At 38.7% G+C, this 18662-nt stretch overlaps 2 protein-coding genes across 8 annotated transcripts in view; one reads left to right on the top strand and one right to left on the bottom strand.

The window, feature by feature from the left end:
* Positions 1-18662, bottom strand: part of LOC132908395 (uncharacterized) — an 82702-nt gene that overhangs the window by 16393 nt on the left and 47647 nt on the right. The window lies entirely within an intron of this gene.
* Positions 245-18662, top strand: part of LOC132908360 (ensconsin) — a 202878-nt gene continuing 184460 nt past the window's right edge. For 3 of the 7 annotated variants that reach the window (XM_060962334.1, XM_060962329.1, XM_060962323.1), the window contains exon 1: positions 245-403. In XM_060962334.1, coding sequence (XP_060818317.1) covers positions 358-403 — 46 coding nt within the window. In that variant the 5' untranslated portion in view covers positions 245-357. Of the gene's footprint in view, positions 404-4559; positions 4566-9767; positions 9842-18662 lie in introns of those variants that run through there. The other 4 variants (XM_060962331.1, XM_060962325.1, XM_060962337.1 and 1 more) reach the window with 3 other exon arrangements.

Genomic DNA, 18662 nt, shown 5'->3' with positions numbered 1-18662 from the left:
TGTCAATCAAAATGTAGGCACATTCTTAGGTAGATAGTTCCGCGTGTGTCTCGATGAATGTTTTTTAATACTTTTAAATTAATATGACGATGAAAATTTAGTATTACTGCAATCAAGTTGCAATCAATTATCAGATTAATTATTTTATTATATTTTACTTCTCTATTTGAACGAGCACTTTATCTGATCTATATCGGAACCTCTACTGTCTTAGATGTGATACGTTCCTGACCAACGTCATCGGTTGACTGACTTCTAATTCGGCGTACAGGTGGCGCTGAACCACCAATCGCGGTGTCGTGGTGGTGCTCGTTTGTTTTTACCCAGCGTGCATTGTGAATAGTGACTGGTGCTAAGATGGCCGACAACAAGGAGGAGATTTCGGAGCTCGTCGAAAAGCGAGGTATTTATTACAGTTGCTCGATTTATTTTTTGTGATCACCGTTTAGAATAAAAGCTCGATACACGGCGAACATGTCGGTGATCTCGGACAGACGATATGATCCGTAGTTGCGATAAAAATCACGCCATCTGCACGCACGGTGTTCAGGAGGAATGATCGCGAAAATCGACGTGAATATACTAACGAATCGGGTCTGTTTCCCGTGTCTCTCGCAATATTCACGTTATTCACGGATAGTTAACCTAGGTTACGTTGACAGGAACGTATCTGTCAACGCGACGTCACGTTCAACCGGAGCTAAACATGCCACTTTTTGACAGGCTACGTGCACATTCGGTTGCACGATACCCTTTGTACAGTGTTCAGTACGTGCGAGCAGACAGAATACCGTGCTCGTTCTCGTGTGTCCGCCTAAGCGCTATGCTTGTTACTCATTAAGGTCATACGCCGACGACCTTGCAATTCGCACCGTCGTTGAAGTAATCTCACTCGAGATTACCGTTATCTCTTACCGCGAATTTATTGCCGGTTGATTCGTCTATAACACCTACCGATGCTCTAGCGTGCGCGTGTCGTCTATGGGTTAGGTTTTTAATCGCGGTATTTGAGAACATCGGCAACGGGAAGCGAACGTTCCAATAGTTTCGAAGGCGCAACGTGGTTAGCTTGTAGTCGGCTAGTAATAAACGCACGATGTCACTATAAATTTTTCTTTCACAGAAATATCTCTATGATCGATTGCCGTTACGTGACACTTGATGTATCGCTGACGTTTACATACTGTTTGATTTGCACATTTTCTTGTTTTCAACTTTGATAAGAGTGCGATAATTACGCGCACATTGAGATAGTTCTTAGCTTTGTTTTGATATCAGGGAAAATTACTATGTATAGCAACACGTGGTGTATCTTTCTATAATTTAGCAATCTACTACTGTATATAGAGCAATAACCGTTTGATTCCTAATCTTCGTTTCTTCGGCCTAGTGTATGTTTCATCAGACTAGTGCGTGTTTAATATTGTCATTTGTAAATGTATGTATATGTAAATTAGCGAACCAGTCATTTTCTCGATACGTGATTATTGTTTATCGGCATTCCATTGGCTTCCACCGTATATCGATCTATCCGTATATCTATCCTTCAATGGGTAATTCTTTCTTTTTTTCGTGGGAACGATATTTTCAAACATAAATCGTATACGGATCATACAGTAGAACGATCAACCGGCGCGATTAGCCTCGCACAGTGATCAATCGTGATTTCTGCTCGTCTCTGCTACATAATGCGATTAACTGTTACATGTGTCGCAGTATTATGCGGATAGTCCTGCACCCGTGTGCCTCGGTGCCCGTCGAACCAGTTCCCATGCGTCTTTATTAGAATTTTCTTGTGGACGTCTCTTCTTGGCTGCGCTTTTAATATGGATCAGTTCTAGCGTACATCTTGGTGAAGACCAAGAATATCGACGAGCAATTAATTTCGGTGTAAATTCTAAGATGTGGCGCTCCTAGGTCTTGCGTGACTTTGTTCCTCCTCGCAATATTTTTCCGTTTAATATCCGCTAAATCCATTCGGCTACTCCTTTGTCGTTGTTCGTTCCACCGATATTCCAGAAATATCGCAATGATAACGATCTTATGCAGACTAACGGATCAATATTCTCGCTAAGTATTTTACTCGTGTGCCGTTTCAATTTTCCTAGCGAGTCACGCGTGCTCTGGTTATGTATTTACTGTTGATTTTTTGAAATATGTATTATATGCTTGGTGCCATTATTCTTTTGTATTTTTTAAGTTTCTTAACGAGGCCATGTATAATGCAATATTCAAATCGAGATATACTGACAGTTAATCTTAGGGTTTCGAAAGAAAATATTTGAATTCAAATTAAGATTCTATTTGTATATGAAACAATCTTAATTATCCGTTTTACACGTATCTTTATGAAATCTAAAATCCTATCGTTAGATCGTATCGGTCAGCTGACGTTAGATACGTACATACTCTTGGTGGGAATTTTAACGGGTGTTGTTCATTCAATGCTAGTTTACGAATGCACATGTTTCCGGTTTTATTGGATACCAAATGTTAGTTACTCTAATAACGTAGGTTTTCCAAATTGTTCTCGGTGTTCGTCTGCACGTGATACCAGGTATTCGTTTATGTTCGTATATTGCGTAGGAAGGTCTACGAACCGCGAGCGAATAGTTCGAAAATAAGGTCGTCGGGTTTATGAGTCGGTAGCGTTCTCAATTTTACTAATAGCCTGGTTAATAATCGCCACGTAAATTATCTTTTTCCGGCTTGGAGGAAGATATTGGAATATTTAACTTTGTCCATTTTTAAATTTGTCGTGACACAAATATTTTAAATTTTTTAATCGAAGACTGCAGGAGAAGTTCCTATTTTTCACAGAGAACTTTTAAAATTCAATATATTATACATTGTGTTACCAAAATTGCAACTCATCAGAATTTTAAAAATATATCTCACCATAATGTTAATCAGCTATTTTTAAAATATGACTAATAGCTTGTTTCCATCTCCAATTATGCCGTATTAAAATATTTACATAGCGGTATTAAGATCAGGAAATCAACAAAAATGTACTCATCGATGTATTCTTTCTTGTAATATTCGATTCATCCACGACCTGCAATAACCTAATCGAGGGAATAGTTAATTAGCGAATAGACCGTCTAAGTTTAAATCACGGTCCAGCGATCTGATTGATCAAATTTGTTCTTCCTAATTAGCGGTAACGAATGCAGAATTATACACAATTAAATCATAATCCGAAATTACCATCCGACCCCGTTAGCGGTTGCATGAATGTCAGGAGTATTATGTGAGGCACGAGTACTCGTATTATAATATGAACGTGACTTTCCACGCGGTGATGCGGCGTCAATAAACGAAGCCTCGATAGATATTCTTCGCTGATCTGCTCTATTTGCCGTCCCATCCGTGCGCATGGTACGTGCTGGCAATAGCAAAAACAACGCGATATCGAGCGTCTTTTATATTTTCTATTAATATTTGCCTCTATACATATACATTTAGTACAGTTCGCATGCGAGTCGAGTACGCACAGGCAGCCTTTGAAATGTCAGCAGATCTCTACGCATTCGTTTCCTCATTTTCCTGTGTGTTTCGATATTTTCTCTAACATAAATAAGCTATGAGCCGGTCACAGGATGCAACAGATGACGGAGGATACTCAAGTAGGTTGCATTTATTTATTCGTGGTGGCGTAGAACCGCGTTCGGTAACGGTACATCATTGTTTTGGCGTGGTCAGAAGCCGCGTTTTCAACATCAAGCCACGATGTAGTAACCGCTGAAATAACTTTTCTCCCTATTTCAATCCCGTTCTCGGTTCCGTTCATTTTTTTTTATCCCTCCGATTCGTATACATCGTACGCATCCTTAAACGAGCAAATTATCGACTTTCGAGGGCTCGACAGCGTGCGTGCTGCAAATGATGCTCCTCGTCTCGTTCCACTTTAGTGGTTCGAATGGTTGGTACGCGCGAAAGTACGCGCCAGTTACTGTTAAGCAGAATCGCTGATAATCCGTCCTTTCGTTCTGACATGTAAATAGACGCTTTTCATTCAGGCCCATTGACGAGCCTTATCTTTGTTCCGCTTATGTATTATCTTCCTTTGATACACAAGATCAATGTTTTGTTTGAAATTCATGGTTAATTTCGTGACATTCACCGTCCTAGCCTAGATATCGTGTAATATTTAGGACAAACGGGGAACGAAGAGCGCGCGGTGTCCTTGTGTCGTGTAACGTTTCGATGGTTTGCCATGGCCACGTGAGGGATGTTATAAACAGGAAACGATGCAGAACGTTTTAAATTAGTCGGCATTTGTCCGACACTGAATCGGTAAAGGAAGGGGAGGCTCTAGCTCTGACCGTTTAATAAATCGTCCCATTCTATTGATAAGTACCTAGTCCGGGGAGACGTGGCGCAGTTGCACGCGCGTTCTTCGTGCTTTAGTAGAATCAATATCGTGCCCTCTCTTCGTTGTCCTGTGCGAATGCGATCTTTACGACTTTGTTCTATAACTTACTTTGCCGCGTTCGATCTTCGATGATATCTTCGAGTTTTCCAACGAATACACCGTATGTTATAGTCCTTAGACACACAAGGTATTATTGCACTGATCTAAATCAGCGCTTCGTTCTAGCTGCTCCATACGAGATGACCATACTAATTACGAGTGTAACGCTGCGCTATGTAATATGCACTAATTATTTTAACACCGTTACGTAATCGTTGACCGAACACAGTTTTCGATCAGCATTTCCTGCTTTGCTCTAGACGTTTCTCCGAAGATCTCTCAGTGTGGTGAGAGAAAAAAGCGAAACTCACGAGATAATCACGGTAGCAATTAAGACTGTAATTGTAAGCGTCGATAACGAGTAATAACGAATTCGATTTTTTACGCATCGTTTCGTCACTCCGCGTTACGTTTTAACATCGCAATCTTTGCTCACGGTTGCGTCGTTATATTAGTCTACGTTAAATTATGCTAAGTTAATAATTCGCTTTGTAATTCGCAGTACTATAATATTTTACTATTTGATACATTCTTCGTGCATTTTTCGTACCACTAACTTGTTTGTTTCCTACAATGGACACGTACTTAGTAGTATCGTCGCGACAAATTTATCCACCACAATGTATACCTCTTTTGTTGCGATGTCGAATCTCTTCGGAAAGTTGCTTCGTCACCGAACGATTTTTATGGAGAAGAAGCAATACGTCCTCGTTTACATATAGATAGCTTGCCTTTCGAGTAATTTCGAAAGTCTTGAGCTTCGTTAATTTAGCAAAATTTAATCTCGCGTTTGCCTTCTACTTAAATGTTTTCAAAATTAATTGGACGTTCTCGAAATAAATTGTCAAGAACGTTTTCGCAAAGGATCCTCGTGTCAGGATCCTTCTGTACGTAAGTAAACAGAATACGTTTTATTTAAATATATGCAGTATTTTGCGGTAGACATAAATTTTATTCCATAAATTCTTCTCCGCTCCTATGTTTATAAACATGAGTAGTGTTTAGCAACGCTACAAGCCGTACTTCTATTGTAGAACTTATATACAGAGTTCCATAATAATAGACCTGGTATAACCAGATAACTGTTAATAATTTATTAATTTATCATTTATTTATATTGACAATTAATTGTAGTTTGGTGTTTAATACACTTAATCGAGGCGCTGTTTACGTAAATTGATTTTTTTATCTCGCCTATCGTATCAGTTCTTCGAGTATCATCGCGACCGTGATAAAAATTTAACGACGTGATTCGCTCGATGTGTTCGCGATCGAAATGTATTCGATATCAATCTGTCTGGCCAGATAAGATGATTATCGATGTCATTTTTACAGAAAGTAGAAAGAACCGCTGACTTCGGTGCATAGAAGAACGAGCAAATTGGCTGTTCGTACGATTTATTACGGCTTAAATTGGCGCATGCGTCACACAGTGTACGTGACTAACCGGAACTTTCCTTCCACGGTAACGCACGTGGATCATGTGGTATGCAGCGTGGATGCGATCTCTTGATGGCTAGGCCCCACGAGAAATCGTCGGAGAAAATTTCGATGTCTCTCGAGAAACCCATATACTCCACGTTTTCACGTGTTGCGTCTGTTCAACTCGAACTTAATTTTGACGATTTCTGTGTCATCGGCCCACTGTATTCGTTCGTTACTCCTTGCAACGAAATTGTATGATCGCAGAACTGCGGACAGATTTCGCACTAGTTAAATATAAGATAGGAACTATACATATAACAATAAGATGGAAATAATAACAATTTAACTCTAGAATGACTGTCATTTAATTTACTGCTCACTTAGAGATTAAAATATGTATAATTAAATAGGAATTTGTACAAATTTCGTAGCTTCGATGGGAGTTTTGATACGAGTACCTTTTTAACTAGTTGATTCCGTTCGACGTGTATACTCGTAGTGTAAAATAAAAAATTACCATTTACTATAAAAACTCAAAATTTGCTTAAAAAAGTTTGATTATTTTATTATCGGGTTATGCTCGGTTATAATGTACTGCTTTTTATAAATTGAGTTGATTATTTTCACCAATGCATCGGCTATTCCCCGAATTGTTTTGCGTACTTTATTATTTTTTGGCAATTTTTAAGTTCTTAATAACAATACCTTTTTTCAATAATGGTTCATTAATATTTTATCCAATAAAAATTTAATCCTTCCTCTTTTTGCTTTACTTCTTTCTTAAAATTTATGATAGGAGCATTTACTCTGCGGTCGATGTGTATACTCGTCATCGCTTGATTTTACTTGCGCACTCCGTAAAGGAGTTTTCAAACTGAACTTCGCAGTTAATACAATAGGTTAAATCGAAAAAAAATATGTATATACATTTAATGTTCCACATTCGTTGAAAAGCAATGAAAATTTATAGAATTATGTAATAATTTTGAGAAAATAATAATAAGATTAACACGACCAGGATCTCTTAAACTTTGGTTCTCTCTCAGTTCTTCAACGAATCTGTTTCTCAATCATATGTGCTCTTGGAGACCTCACACGTACAACATATATTCTTGCCACGTGCAGCCAAATTTCCACCATGGGCCCGTCTATTCGTGTTTCTCTGAATCGTATCGCTCTTGCTATCGCTATTCTGGCAGAAACGTCCTCTCTATTCTCAATCATTCGTCATCCACACGAATTCTTACTTCCACAAGACGATCTTGAAGCGAAAGGTTCGTAAAAGTTTGTCTTATCATTGCAATATGTATTTCTGTTTGCAGAGGATGATTCAGAAGAATGTTGGGAAATTTACAACGATGTTAATCAAGTTCTGTTTAACCTACACTTTATTGATTACACGTATGAGTGTGCACACGATTATCTAGTCGATTAAGCTAATATTGATTTAAAACGACTCTGAAACTGGTAGTAACTTTGACGTGGAACGTGAAAATAGCGGGAAGTTGAATAAATTCGAGTCATAGGAACATGCTCAGCTGGAAATCACGGATTTTAAGGATTAATAAATATTTCTAAAAACTTTAGTTTATACGTTGTTTAAATAATGCATCACTGAGGAAATCATATTTTTTGCCAAAATTCTGCGTGACTGTTACGTTTCGGAAAGTTTGGATATCACGCGTCACTGAAGCTAGTTCGCGTTACGTAAGTTATATTTAGGGAAAGCTGAATAAGAGTGGCGATTTGAACGTGTTAGCCTACGAACCTCAGGCATGCGATAATTATAGTCTCGCCGGTAGATAGTCAGAATGTGAATAGAAGAAGCATTCGCGTTATATTCGAGTATATTTAACTTCAATGTACAAATATTTTTCTCCGACAACGTGACGTTTTGTTTAAAATCGATGTATGTATATCGTGCACGATATATATTTCGTTAGGGCTGGCGATACAAAATTCCTAGGAATCGTAAAACCGTCCAGATGTCGCGTGTCGTAGGGACGGTGCCACGATTCTCCAACTTTTAGGTGCTTCCTGCGCGCGTTCTTGACGCATTGCTTGACTCAGTCGTTGGCACGTTGCCTGTTTAGTGTCGTCACACGATGTCCCAGGGCTCGACTGAAAAAAGAGGAGCTGCCTGCATCCGCAGACGGTACGCAACCTTCGTACCTTCTGCATGCATCCTTCCCTCGTCATCCTATAGCACTCGGTCTAACAGAAATTCCGTCAGTAATATTCTGCCTTGAATTATCTCAATTGGCTTTTTCCGTAGTCTTTCCAATGTTTGGAGAGCTAACGCTTCCTTCGAATAGTGCAGGGACGATTTAAGAAACTCACAACAATTAATTTACTTTATTAGAAACTCAGGATAATGCATTGGAATATAACGAATAAATACATCTAAAGTTTCTATTGCGTTGTGTGCTACTCGATCGAGTATTAGATTCTTAGACTTTTGGCAATTTTAGTAGCCCATCGAAGAATTATAAACGTTTCTCGTTTATTAGAGAATCGATAGCTGTTCTATACGTCGTATGATTTCGCCGGAGGCGAAACAGTCGAACGGTTCATTGATCCTGGCAGAAATTCAGTTACCTCCGTCTCTAGATATATGTATACGTATGCGTGTGTTTGACGTGCGAGGGGAAAAGTGAATGAGCAGTAGAACATTAAAGGAATTTGTGGATTAATCTATTAAACGGATTCCCTCGCCACTGTCGACATTTTTACAATTATGGAATCAATACATAGATCCAAAAAAAAAATCAGTTTTAGTTGAATTTCAGTTTTTTTAAAATGTAAATGGAACGTAATTTGTTTAAAACAAATATGAAACGATATAGTAAAAGAATAGGACATCTATAAATAAAGAAATTACAGGCGATAGAAAGACAATTCTATTTTTAAATAGACTTATTTTGTGACCTTCGATCGTTATCATCGAGAAAACTGAGCGAATTCATGGGAATATACAGGAATTCACGGGCGAATATACGGGAAATATTTATGTTTTCGTGGTTCTTGGAACAGGATTGTGTTGGTTTGTCGAACGCCTGGCATCGCGACGCAACGACCACGTTGGTACGTTTACGAAGACAGTGAAAGAATCGCGAAGGTGAAGGGGCGAAGTACAGGTCCGCGAAGCGGTTATGGGGGGTGGAGGTGGTAAGAAGGCGAAAGAGAGGAAGGGGGAAGCATGGTGCATCGACTCGACATGAGGGAAGGGGGTTGATTCATCGTGGACGCCGCACTCAGCTTCACGCAGTCGTAGAACGAATCTCGTTCATCGCGATCCTGGACGAGCGGGACGAACCAGTTACGCGTCTTCCACGCGAAAGTCAAGGACGCGAGCCGACGGAATTTCCGCTCTCGCATTCTCGAGACACGCGAGACAATCGAGAAAGTAGTCAGTTGGTACGGCACATGTTCGACGTTATTTTTCGGCGTATGGTACTCGTTCGATTCCACAAGGAAAGAGGAGACACGGCTTCTGGATCTCTAACCTCGTGGCATTATTTGTTTCTTAAAGAAGAATCGTTTGCAAAGACCTAAGGTTATCGCGATCTACGAGTTCGTGCTATTTTGGAGAATTATTTGTTCGAGTCGATAATGGAAAACGAATAAATTGTCGGACGTAGAGTTTCTATGATAATATGTGCCTACACGTTATTCTAGGCAGATGATTCATCGTTTACGTTCAATCCGTCTTTAATATTCAATTTGTCCTAGTTACCTTATTCGGTCAATCAGTTGCTGTCAAGGGATTTTTGTCTCCTCTTTCTTCTCGACGAGATATTTCGATTAGTTACAATTGTTATATTCGTCGTCTCGTTCGATTTTAAACGATGTTTGGTGTGAAACAGTTCATCCAGGCAGGCTCGTGAGTGCTCGCAATGGTCGTGGCGATGCTTGCTGACTACGGTCAATCTGATTTAGGTATGTGATACACAACAAACCTTCGTTGTAAATGAATTACCGTTTCTTTTTAGCTTAGCTGTTCTATAACGAGACCTAGTTATCATTTCATACCAATTTCATATCATGTCAATTTGCATATTCACGCAGTGTGACACAATTATTTTCTCCAATGACACTAAAAGTAGCAGGGGCATGATTAATGCAACGTAGGTAGCAAACAAACGTTACATTTCACGTTCCCTGAACGTTTATTATAAGGTAACTTCGTAATGGTGCTATCGATCGTTCGCTAGTTTTTGCAACTGTTCTCTAGCTTCACGTACGTAAAACACACGTACGTTCCTTCTCTCTTTAGAAAATTGCTGAATGTAACGCAAAGTTCATGGAAGCACATGCTAGAAAACACGATCGATGTTTTCGAAGAATCTAACTATTTCCTTGTGTAATAATATATTAACTGTTCAATAGAAAATGGAGGAAGAAGTTAGGATAATTATACGAACGACCGTTATTGTCAGAGCGGAAGTTTTTATGCAAACTGGTCGAGAAACTTTCAGCTTGAATTCGTCGCGGCGAGTTTGCAATCTCGCAACGTTCAACCGGTCCTATGGATTATTCCGTTAAATTGTACAGAACAGACAACGGTACACGAAACGAGCGTCCTGCCGTTTAATTCACCGCGATGATAAAAATTCCACGAGCTATTTAGTGCTGCGAACCACCGTGACACCAGTGACATTGTTACGAGGCACGAATCAGGCAAAGACCATTTACCGACTAATCGATTTCACGATGAAATTCTTTGTACGTTGCATTGAGGACTGGTTTCACGGTGGAACAAAGGCCATATGTCCGTACTCTGTTGTTTCCTTGATATTATCGTGCTTTTTAAGGCGGCAGCAAGGCGAGATCCTTTGTCGCGTTTCGACGCGGTTCCGACATGGCTTCCGCGGCTTTCACAACCCGGACACGTGCTTCAGCAATTGACCCGAAATTTTTTTTTTACTGTAGAAAGCATGAAAATGGTTCGGTAAACGTGGCGAATCGTTTGATGGGATTAACTAGAAACTAGCGTTCCGCTTTAAATGAGTCAAACTAGATGAAATTTCAAAATACAGCCACTTCCTTTTTAGAATTATCCTGTATCTTTTCCATTAGTGATGTGTCTTTATATTAAGCAATAACGTTTGTTCCAATACACTGTCGATTGCTTTCTAAATTATTCCATAAACGGAAACAAAAACGCGATAATTGCATCAACACAACTGTTACGACCGATCGCGGAAACGCGTCAGCGAGAGGCGTAAATTCTCGCTACGATTCTTGTAATCGACGTCGCGAAATGGTCGCTCCCCATGTTTCGATTAGGATAACAGGGGTGGTTCAATGAATTTAACAGATTAAGATAACATGTATTTTCAACAACAAGGTAAATGGTTGTAAAGACGTCACAACTTATTTCGTGATAAATACAGTTATTGGTTCGACTCGACTTCTAACAATTCTCGATATTTGCAGTATAAATATTCGTCTGAAGCTTTGTAAATGCGACGGTTCAGATAGAGTGTTCGGTTGAGAATGACTTAGATGCGACCGTACAGATAGAGTTTTCGAATGCGACTGATGATCTTAGACCGATTCTTTGTCTTTCGGAGAGACAACCCCCACTACCCTAGGATCACGCCACTGCACGTGCCAATAATCACGTAAGCCGACTTCTTTGTGAAATTAAATAATCCTCAATCGACGTTACTGGCACTCGCGGCCAGGTGGCAACCATACACTCGTCGATACATTGAATGTTTCGTCAGGAAGATGAGACTATTGGTATATGACACTGGCGGACCGCGGGCGACGGTTAGAAACACGATCCATACTAAACCTTACGGCGCAAAAGCATCCTACGTGTCAGAACGAACGTTTCCATAGTAAACAATAAGGATGGGGCTTTGAGATTATTGAAGGCGCACCGTGATGAGGTGCGGACATTGGTTGCCAGCCTGCCCGCGGTAGGTGGTCCGGTCGAGGAGAGTGTCACTCGACGTAACAACTGTGTATTGTTAAATGATCGAAATGATGTAGTCTATACGTTAATATCAGCAAAAGTGTTAACCACTGAGTTTCTCTCAATCTGATTGTGCAGTGCAGTAGTAAAATTAACAAGTTTTACTTGGATTTGCAAGTGTTCTGAATATTAAACGAATCATTGTAAATGAAGCTTAACGAAGTGACCAAGATTTGCCAATGAAAGCAGCTAAGTAAACTATCTTGCATTTTACGTTTGAACGCAAGATCTTGCGAGATAAGTGAATCAGTGGTCTCTGGCTCATTGCCCTATGGTCACAATGACACATCGCACGAATAACTCTTAATCCACCCTAGCGATTATTCAAAGACTTCGCACGTGTCCTACTCGATGAGTGACGCATGCTGCCGCAAGGCGTGTTCATAAGTCGTGGCCTAGGTCAATGACAGAAACCATACTGCACATTTAAAAAACCCAAACGTTTCTTTTCCTCCATCCCCGTACACGTTCGTCGTTTGCTCAAAGGAACACGTTTCATGTCGTTCGTTTGTGCAAGCACAGAATTGGTCGTATTGTTACGTTTACTTAGCATTGTTCTAACGGCTTTGCATCGAAGCACATCTGGCGCCTTGTTTTCCTTTCTGTAGTGGGAAAGTGAAGATTTTTACACATCGGAAGGCTGGTTCCAAATTTGTGTTTGCATCGTATTCACCTTTCGAATGTGTCAAAAGGCCTCGTGCTCGTGGTATCGTTTCTTGGTACGCGCCGTCATGTTTGACGGGTAAAATCAAATATTTGTTCGTTGATTGTCACCACTCGTGGTAGCTTTATCTCGAGGCCGACATCTACCCGTTGCTTACGTGAAACTGCAACGGTGTGTAATTTTATCCTGTCATCATCATCGTGTATTCGTATTATCATATTTTCCTCACGTAGCTTCTAAATGGATACTCGTCTTTAAAGTTAGAATTTGAACAGATCAGCTCGCGACCGGATGCTAGCAAGCACACGTAGCACACGCGGTTACACGGAAAGAGTCAGGGCATTCTACGCGTGCATTGTCGCACCGCGATTCACGGGGCATTGTTCCTCGTGCTTTTCAGGCCAGGCCAGAAAAGTACAGCTGCCTTTTCCTTTTGTATGCGCCATTCTCGTGACAGTCTAGATTTCGCGAGATCATAGATTACACCGTCGAAATGCTTCGGTAAGTGGAGAGCCTCTGCGGACGTTTCGTTCTTCCAGCTTTATGTCAGCTTCCAGCTTTCTTCAATTTTCTCCTATCTCGGTGATCCTCTCGTGTATTCGTCGAGTTTCTTCCGATAAGCGAAATACCTTTGACGACCTGTCTGCATGTAAATTCTTCACCGTAAACTTGGCTCGGACCTCGGATTGGCCGAAAACACGATTTAATCGGCGACCGGGTGTAAGGTTGATGCGAACCATAGTTTCTCTTCCTAAATATTGCAAGTGGTAATCAGGAGGTTACAGCACTGTTGTTGTATGTGCTATCGATTCCAGGTAAAGTAATCATTAGTAGAATTATCAATGGCTAAAGTATGCATTTTGCATACTGTATAATGTAACGAGGAGTGTAAGTTCTTTATCTGTATACAATAGACTCGTTTTGTATTGACTTTTGTCAGTTAGATATGGTATAAAGTACATTTAAGTGCACTTATAATTTAAAATTAAATCCAACAAATGTACTCTTTCATTGTATTAAAACGTATTGTCCTCTTACGAGAAATGACAAACGAATTAATTTTTAAATTGTTGTCTCGTTGAAACAAACTGGTCTATGTTCGTGTTTCTGTAGGAGAACAAAACATACTTTAGCTTTTCTAGTTTTTGAAATACATATTTCGATTTTTCTTTTAACAAAATATTTATCATATTATTTCAAATTATATTTATTATATAATTCTTATAAGACGAATAGGTATTTATAACTATGTCGCAGAAGAACCATATTTAAACATATAAATCTTAAAGTTGTGGATCCCATGACAAAAATTTGTATAAAACAAGGTAATTATAATTGAATAAAATATGGACTATCTTTTGTGAGTTCCACTGCTCAGTAACAGAATAAATTCTCTAAGTCACAAAATTTGACAAGAGCCGTTTTTGTCACAAGCCCCTCAATTACCCTCATCTGCTTGAAAATATGGCCCATTAAAGCGAATAAGAAGGAGTCTACTAGAAATACACCATTGTAAATTTACAAAATTTTTACGAAAAATTACGCATTAATCATTTTGACTAATGTAACATTACCAATCTTCCACTTCATGATAACAGTATATTTCCAATTTGAGGTAAAAGATTATTCAGATGACCCTTTGAATCGCAATAATTGAAGTATTGTCCATGAACTATTCTCAGTTGATACGATCGGTGACTAAAAGTCATCCGATTAATCGAGATCTGATTAATTTCTGCACTCGATTGTCATCTGTCCGTTACTCTAATTGCATTTGCATAACTGGCAACGGGCCGAAACGCGGAAACGATTCTCGCGGTAACGCGTCCCACACGCGAGCTGTGGCGAGCGGATGTTGGCCAGAAGAGAATTATTATTCCGTACTTTGTAATGTGCGCGCGTTCCGCGGCGTAATCAGTGACTTCACGCCGCGTAATTGAATATTAGAAACACGTATCATGAATCATGTGAGTGGCGTTAAATATGTATGTATCTGTGATTGAAAGCAGCTAGACAAACGTATAAAAGGCTACAAATTGTTACAATGCTATTGTGCATTGTCAGTGTCGTATTTTGTCTATAACTTAGAATCAAATTAGATTAGATCGTTTGGAAAAACGATATTAACAAGTGTTATGTATTTCATGTATCGTGCTTCAAGTATATTGGAATATTGTCACTTGTAAATATATTTTTTATAACTACGTGTTTTAAGAACGTTGGTAAAAGTGTCAGGTATAAAAAAGCGTATAGTTCTGGTTTTTATAGCAAGTAAATATTAATAATTGAAGAATTTTTAAAGAGTAAACTCTCCAATTTCCATAGGGTATAGTTACATTCATTCTGTAGCATAAATAAATTGGTAGTTTATGGATTCTAATTAGAGGTCTCTATTACATGTGTAATTAATATATCCGTGTGTTATTCGGTAGCTTTTAATTTAATACATCGGTGCACGTATATTAACATATTCATATTTTGATTCGTACAATCTATAGTATGTATATAGTATAAAATGAAATTCCCTGCAAGTTCGGTCGGTTAATCTCGAGAATCATCGGGCGAATTTGGATACGTTTTTCACCATTTTAAAGAGTATTTAAGCTCTAGTATAGTATCCGCACTGTAAAATATTTGGTTACAATGATATTTTTGCTTTTGAGATCGCTGAAGTCGAAAATGGGAGTCGTTTTACATGGAAATAAGGTGTAAAAAATTTCGGTCGACCTATTGATGTGTGATGTTCTCATCATATATATATGGACTGTATCTTTTCTAGAATTTGGTACTCTTAATCGACTGTATGACCTACTCTGTCGAATTTTTAAAATCGTTCATTTTCGTGAAAAATGATCTTCCTTTTTGGCTTTGGCGACCTAAGGCATCCCCGAAAAAATACACCCAGACCAAACATTTTGCAGTCCATGTACTACAATATATATACCTTATCCGGGTATTTCTCGAGTAAGGTTCAGATGTGTAACTTTTGGAAGGTTTTGGGAAATAAAAATCATTATGATATGATCATTGTGGATTAAGCTGAAGCCGAAAGTACGAATAAGACACAGTTTGTAGATATTCGTTCGAGAGATCTTCGCTTCGAAAATGTTTTGTTTATAATCGAGGTCATCGTATAGCGAGGCAATATGATTTCGTTTCGGGGCAATGTTTCCCTCTTTTCGGCGTGCAGCGTGTTAGAAGCTATACGATTTCGTTGTATGACAGTCGATGTTGTTTCACGGTCTGCAGAACGGTTTACCGAGCCAATAGGAATTCACGAAACCATCAGGCATATTATTAAAAAAGATTATATAAAGTCCAGATCAAAGACCGGATAGATCAGCTGAATAATACATAAATAAATATTTTACTTCATAACCATGACCTCTTGTAAAGGTCAGTTATTTTTCTTGAAGCTGTTTGTTTTACAAAGAATGTATTCTTTTGTATGTACGCTATTTGAGTATTTTTATCTTTGTCATACCAAGTAGAAGCTTACATAATTAGATAAGCTTTATATAATAGGTCCACATAGAATTCGCTATTTTTCGGACACTTGAAATTTCGTTTACATCTGATACGTTTTGATATTACGTAAACACTGTATAATGTGATTTTAATATCGCTACTATGATTATCTCGTTTACTTTCTTTCTTATTGTAGAGTTAAATACTTTCGATGTTTACTGAAATAATAGGATATATTAAAAACATATTTTTAACTCATAATAAAAACAAGAACAAAAATATTTCATACGTGTTTGAAAATTAATTCTTGAAATTTCTTCCATTGTGTCACTAGAAAAATTATTCAAATTTCCCATATTGTATAAATAATTTCAGCTGTAGAAATTGAACTGAATCAACAGCGACTATATACATGGAACAGACTTGGTACGCATATTGAGCAATAGTTATCATACTCTTATGTCACTGTGGTCTCGTACTTTGTGTTTGACTTAGATTCGAATTAGATTAGTTTCCCATTTTTATTAATATCTACAAATATTACGTATTTCACGTATTGTAGCTAAAACATACTGGGATATTGTCACTTGTAAATCACGTGTCCGCTCTAATCATGTATTTCAACGATATTGCTACAACATTTAGCAAATGCCTGCAAACAATTACTCGAGTTTGCACGTTAATTCCGAGCCGAGTGTAAATCTGCATTCAATTATAGCGAGCTAAGCTAAACTACGCTCGAGAAGCGAGGAAATTTTAGAAACGTGTCCGGTGAAACACACGTCGACGTAACAAAATTCCATAGAATCTATTTCTCCACGAAATACGGTATGATCGCTCGTCTTAATGGTTCTCCAACGCGGCACGCTTTAATTAATTGCAATTGCGCAATCTGGCGTTTCTCTCCGAACGTTTAAATACCGAGAGAAGAAGTGAAAAAAGAGATGGAATATAAAGGGCATTAGTCGATTGGGGAATCTCGAACGGGCCGTCGCTCTTCGACGTGTTTTCGATAATAAATCGATTTTACGTAGCCCGATCTCGCGGAGCGTTGCGTGGCTGGTCGGCGCTCGCGTTACATGGCTGACCTATTCGCACAGCTATTTGCGTGGAACGCTCAACAAATTGCTGCGCCTCTCTCGTTAGAAGCCGACTAATTTGCCGCGAGTGCCCGCTCCTCGTTCGCGCTCGTATTTTTGCGTTACATCATTCCCCGTTTTGCTCTACGCCTTCGTGACCCGTGGCAAGATGTAACGAGCACGAAACGCTACGAACAAACGAGTATTCGAAGTCTACAAAGTCTCAGGATGACCAGAGTCGATAGGTGAATTTACCATGAGTGGAAAGAAATATCTTATTTATAAAGTAAATAAAATTTTATAAATATCACATTTATACGTACGGTCTTTGACCTTCGAATTAAGATCATGCAAAAATTTCATTTTTTTAAACTGCAAATTGTGATCAAATTGTATCCAAATACGTAGATAATTATGTGTGCAGTTAATATGCTATTACGCCGTGTTACAAAATTATATAGATCCGTTCGGTTGTACTAGACTGCAGTAGGTAGTTTCTTTCATTGTCAGACAAATCGAAATTGATTGGCATATTATCCAATTCACAAGATGAAGATTCAAGATGTTTAACAAATTAATGAAGGGATAAAACATACGATTGTATATGCAGTATATGCGAAGCGCAAATGAATACGAGCTGTAATCAAGTATTGCAAGGAAATGCGAATTATGTAGATGTTCCGCGTCGGTCACGCAACGTACGTGTTTTTCACGTATATATTCCTTTACTTAATCCTATTACGTAAAATGTCATATATTTGAGAAGAAAGTTTTTGTATTTAAATTGATAGTTACTCTTTACAAAAAATATTTCAATCTATAGGAGGAAGATATACTTTTATGTTACTAGCTGCAAACTGATTGCATGAAAAACAAATATTATTTGCGTGGCATGAAATGTATTATATGTATCTACACATAAGTATACAGCATCGTGGTAGTTAATAAAACTTGCCATTATATACAGTTCGTTCGAGCCTCTCAATTTTATTAACATAAAAGGATATTCAATGGTATCTTCATATTTTCAAAAAAAAGATCGGATATTTTTCCTGATGTTAATTTGGTAGCCAGAGGCAGTAATATCGCGTGACAGAGAAAACGGACGGGGAATATCGAGACCAATCACTAATATATCGACTGTAATCGTTTCAACTATAGTTACGCTTGATTCCGTCTTCGTAGCGTAATGCGTGTGCGATATTTCCACTAAAAAGAAAAGTAATCGGTATAGATATTGAATCCGGAAACCGAATAAATCGACTCCTCGAGTTTGCATATATTTCTCCGGAGGCTACCCGTATACACGGCGAAGCGTAGCGTGAAACTAAACTGAATTGGTACGTTGTACGCTTTTTACGATGATTTGATCGCCGTGTATGGAACGATACGATACACGAAGATCACGGAGATCCGCTTCAAGCCGACGATTCGTAGAAATGCATAAACTTACCTGGGTAAATCGTCGAGTGCCTATGTATATCATATTAGGCGGATTGTGTCGTTTCTCAGAGAACTTGGCGTAGAAATCGCGGTCACGATCACGTTAGGGTTACCGGTTAG

Source organism: Bombus pascuorum, chromosome 6 (assembly GCF_905332965.1).
Source record: "Bombus pascuorum chromosome 6, iyBomPasc1.1, whole genome shotgun sequence".
NCBI classification, from domain to species: domain Eukaryota; kingdom Metazoa; phylum Arthropoda; class Insecta; order Hymenoptera; family Apidae; genus Bombus; species Bombus pascuorum.
Note: the sequence above shows the minus strand (reverse complement) of the source record. Positions and strands in the feature narration are given on the sequence as shown.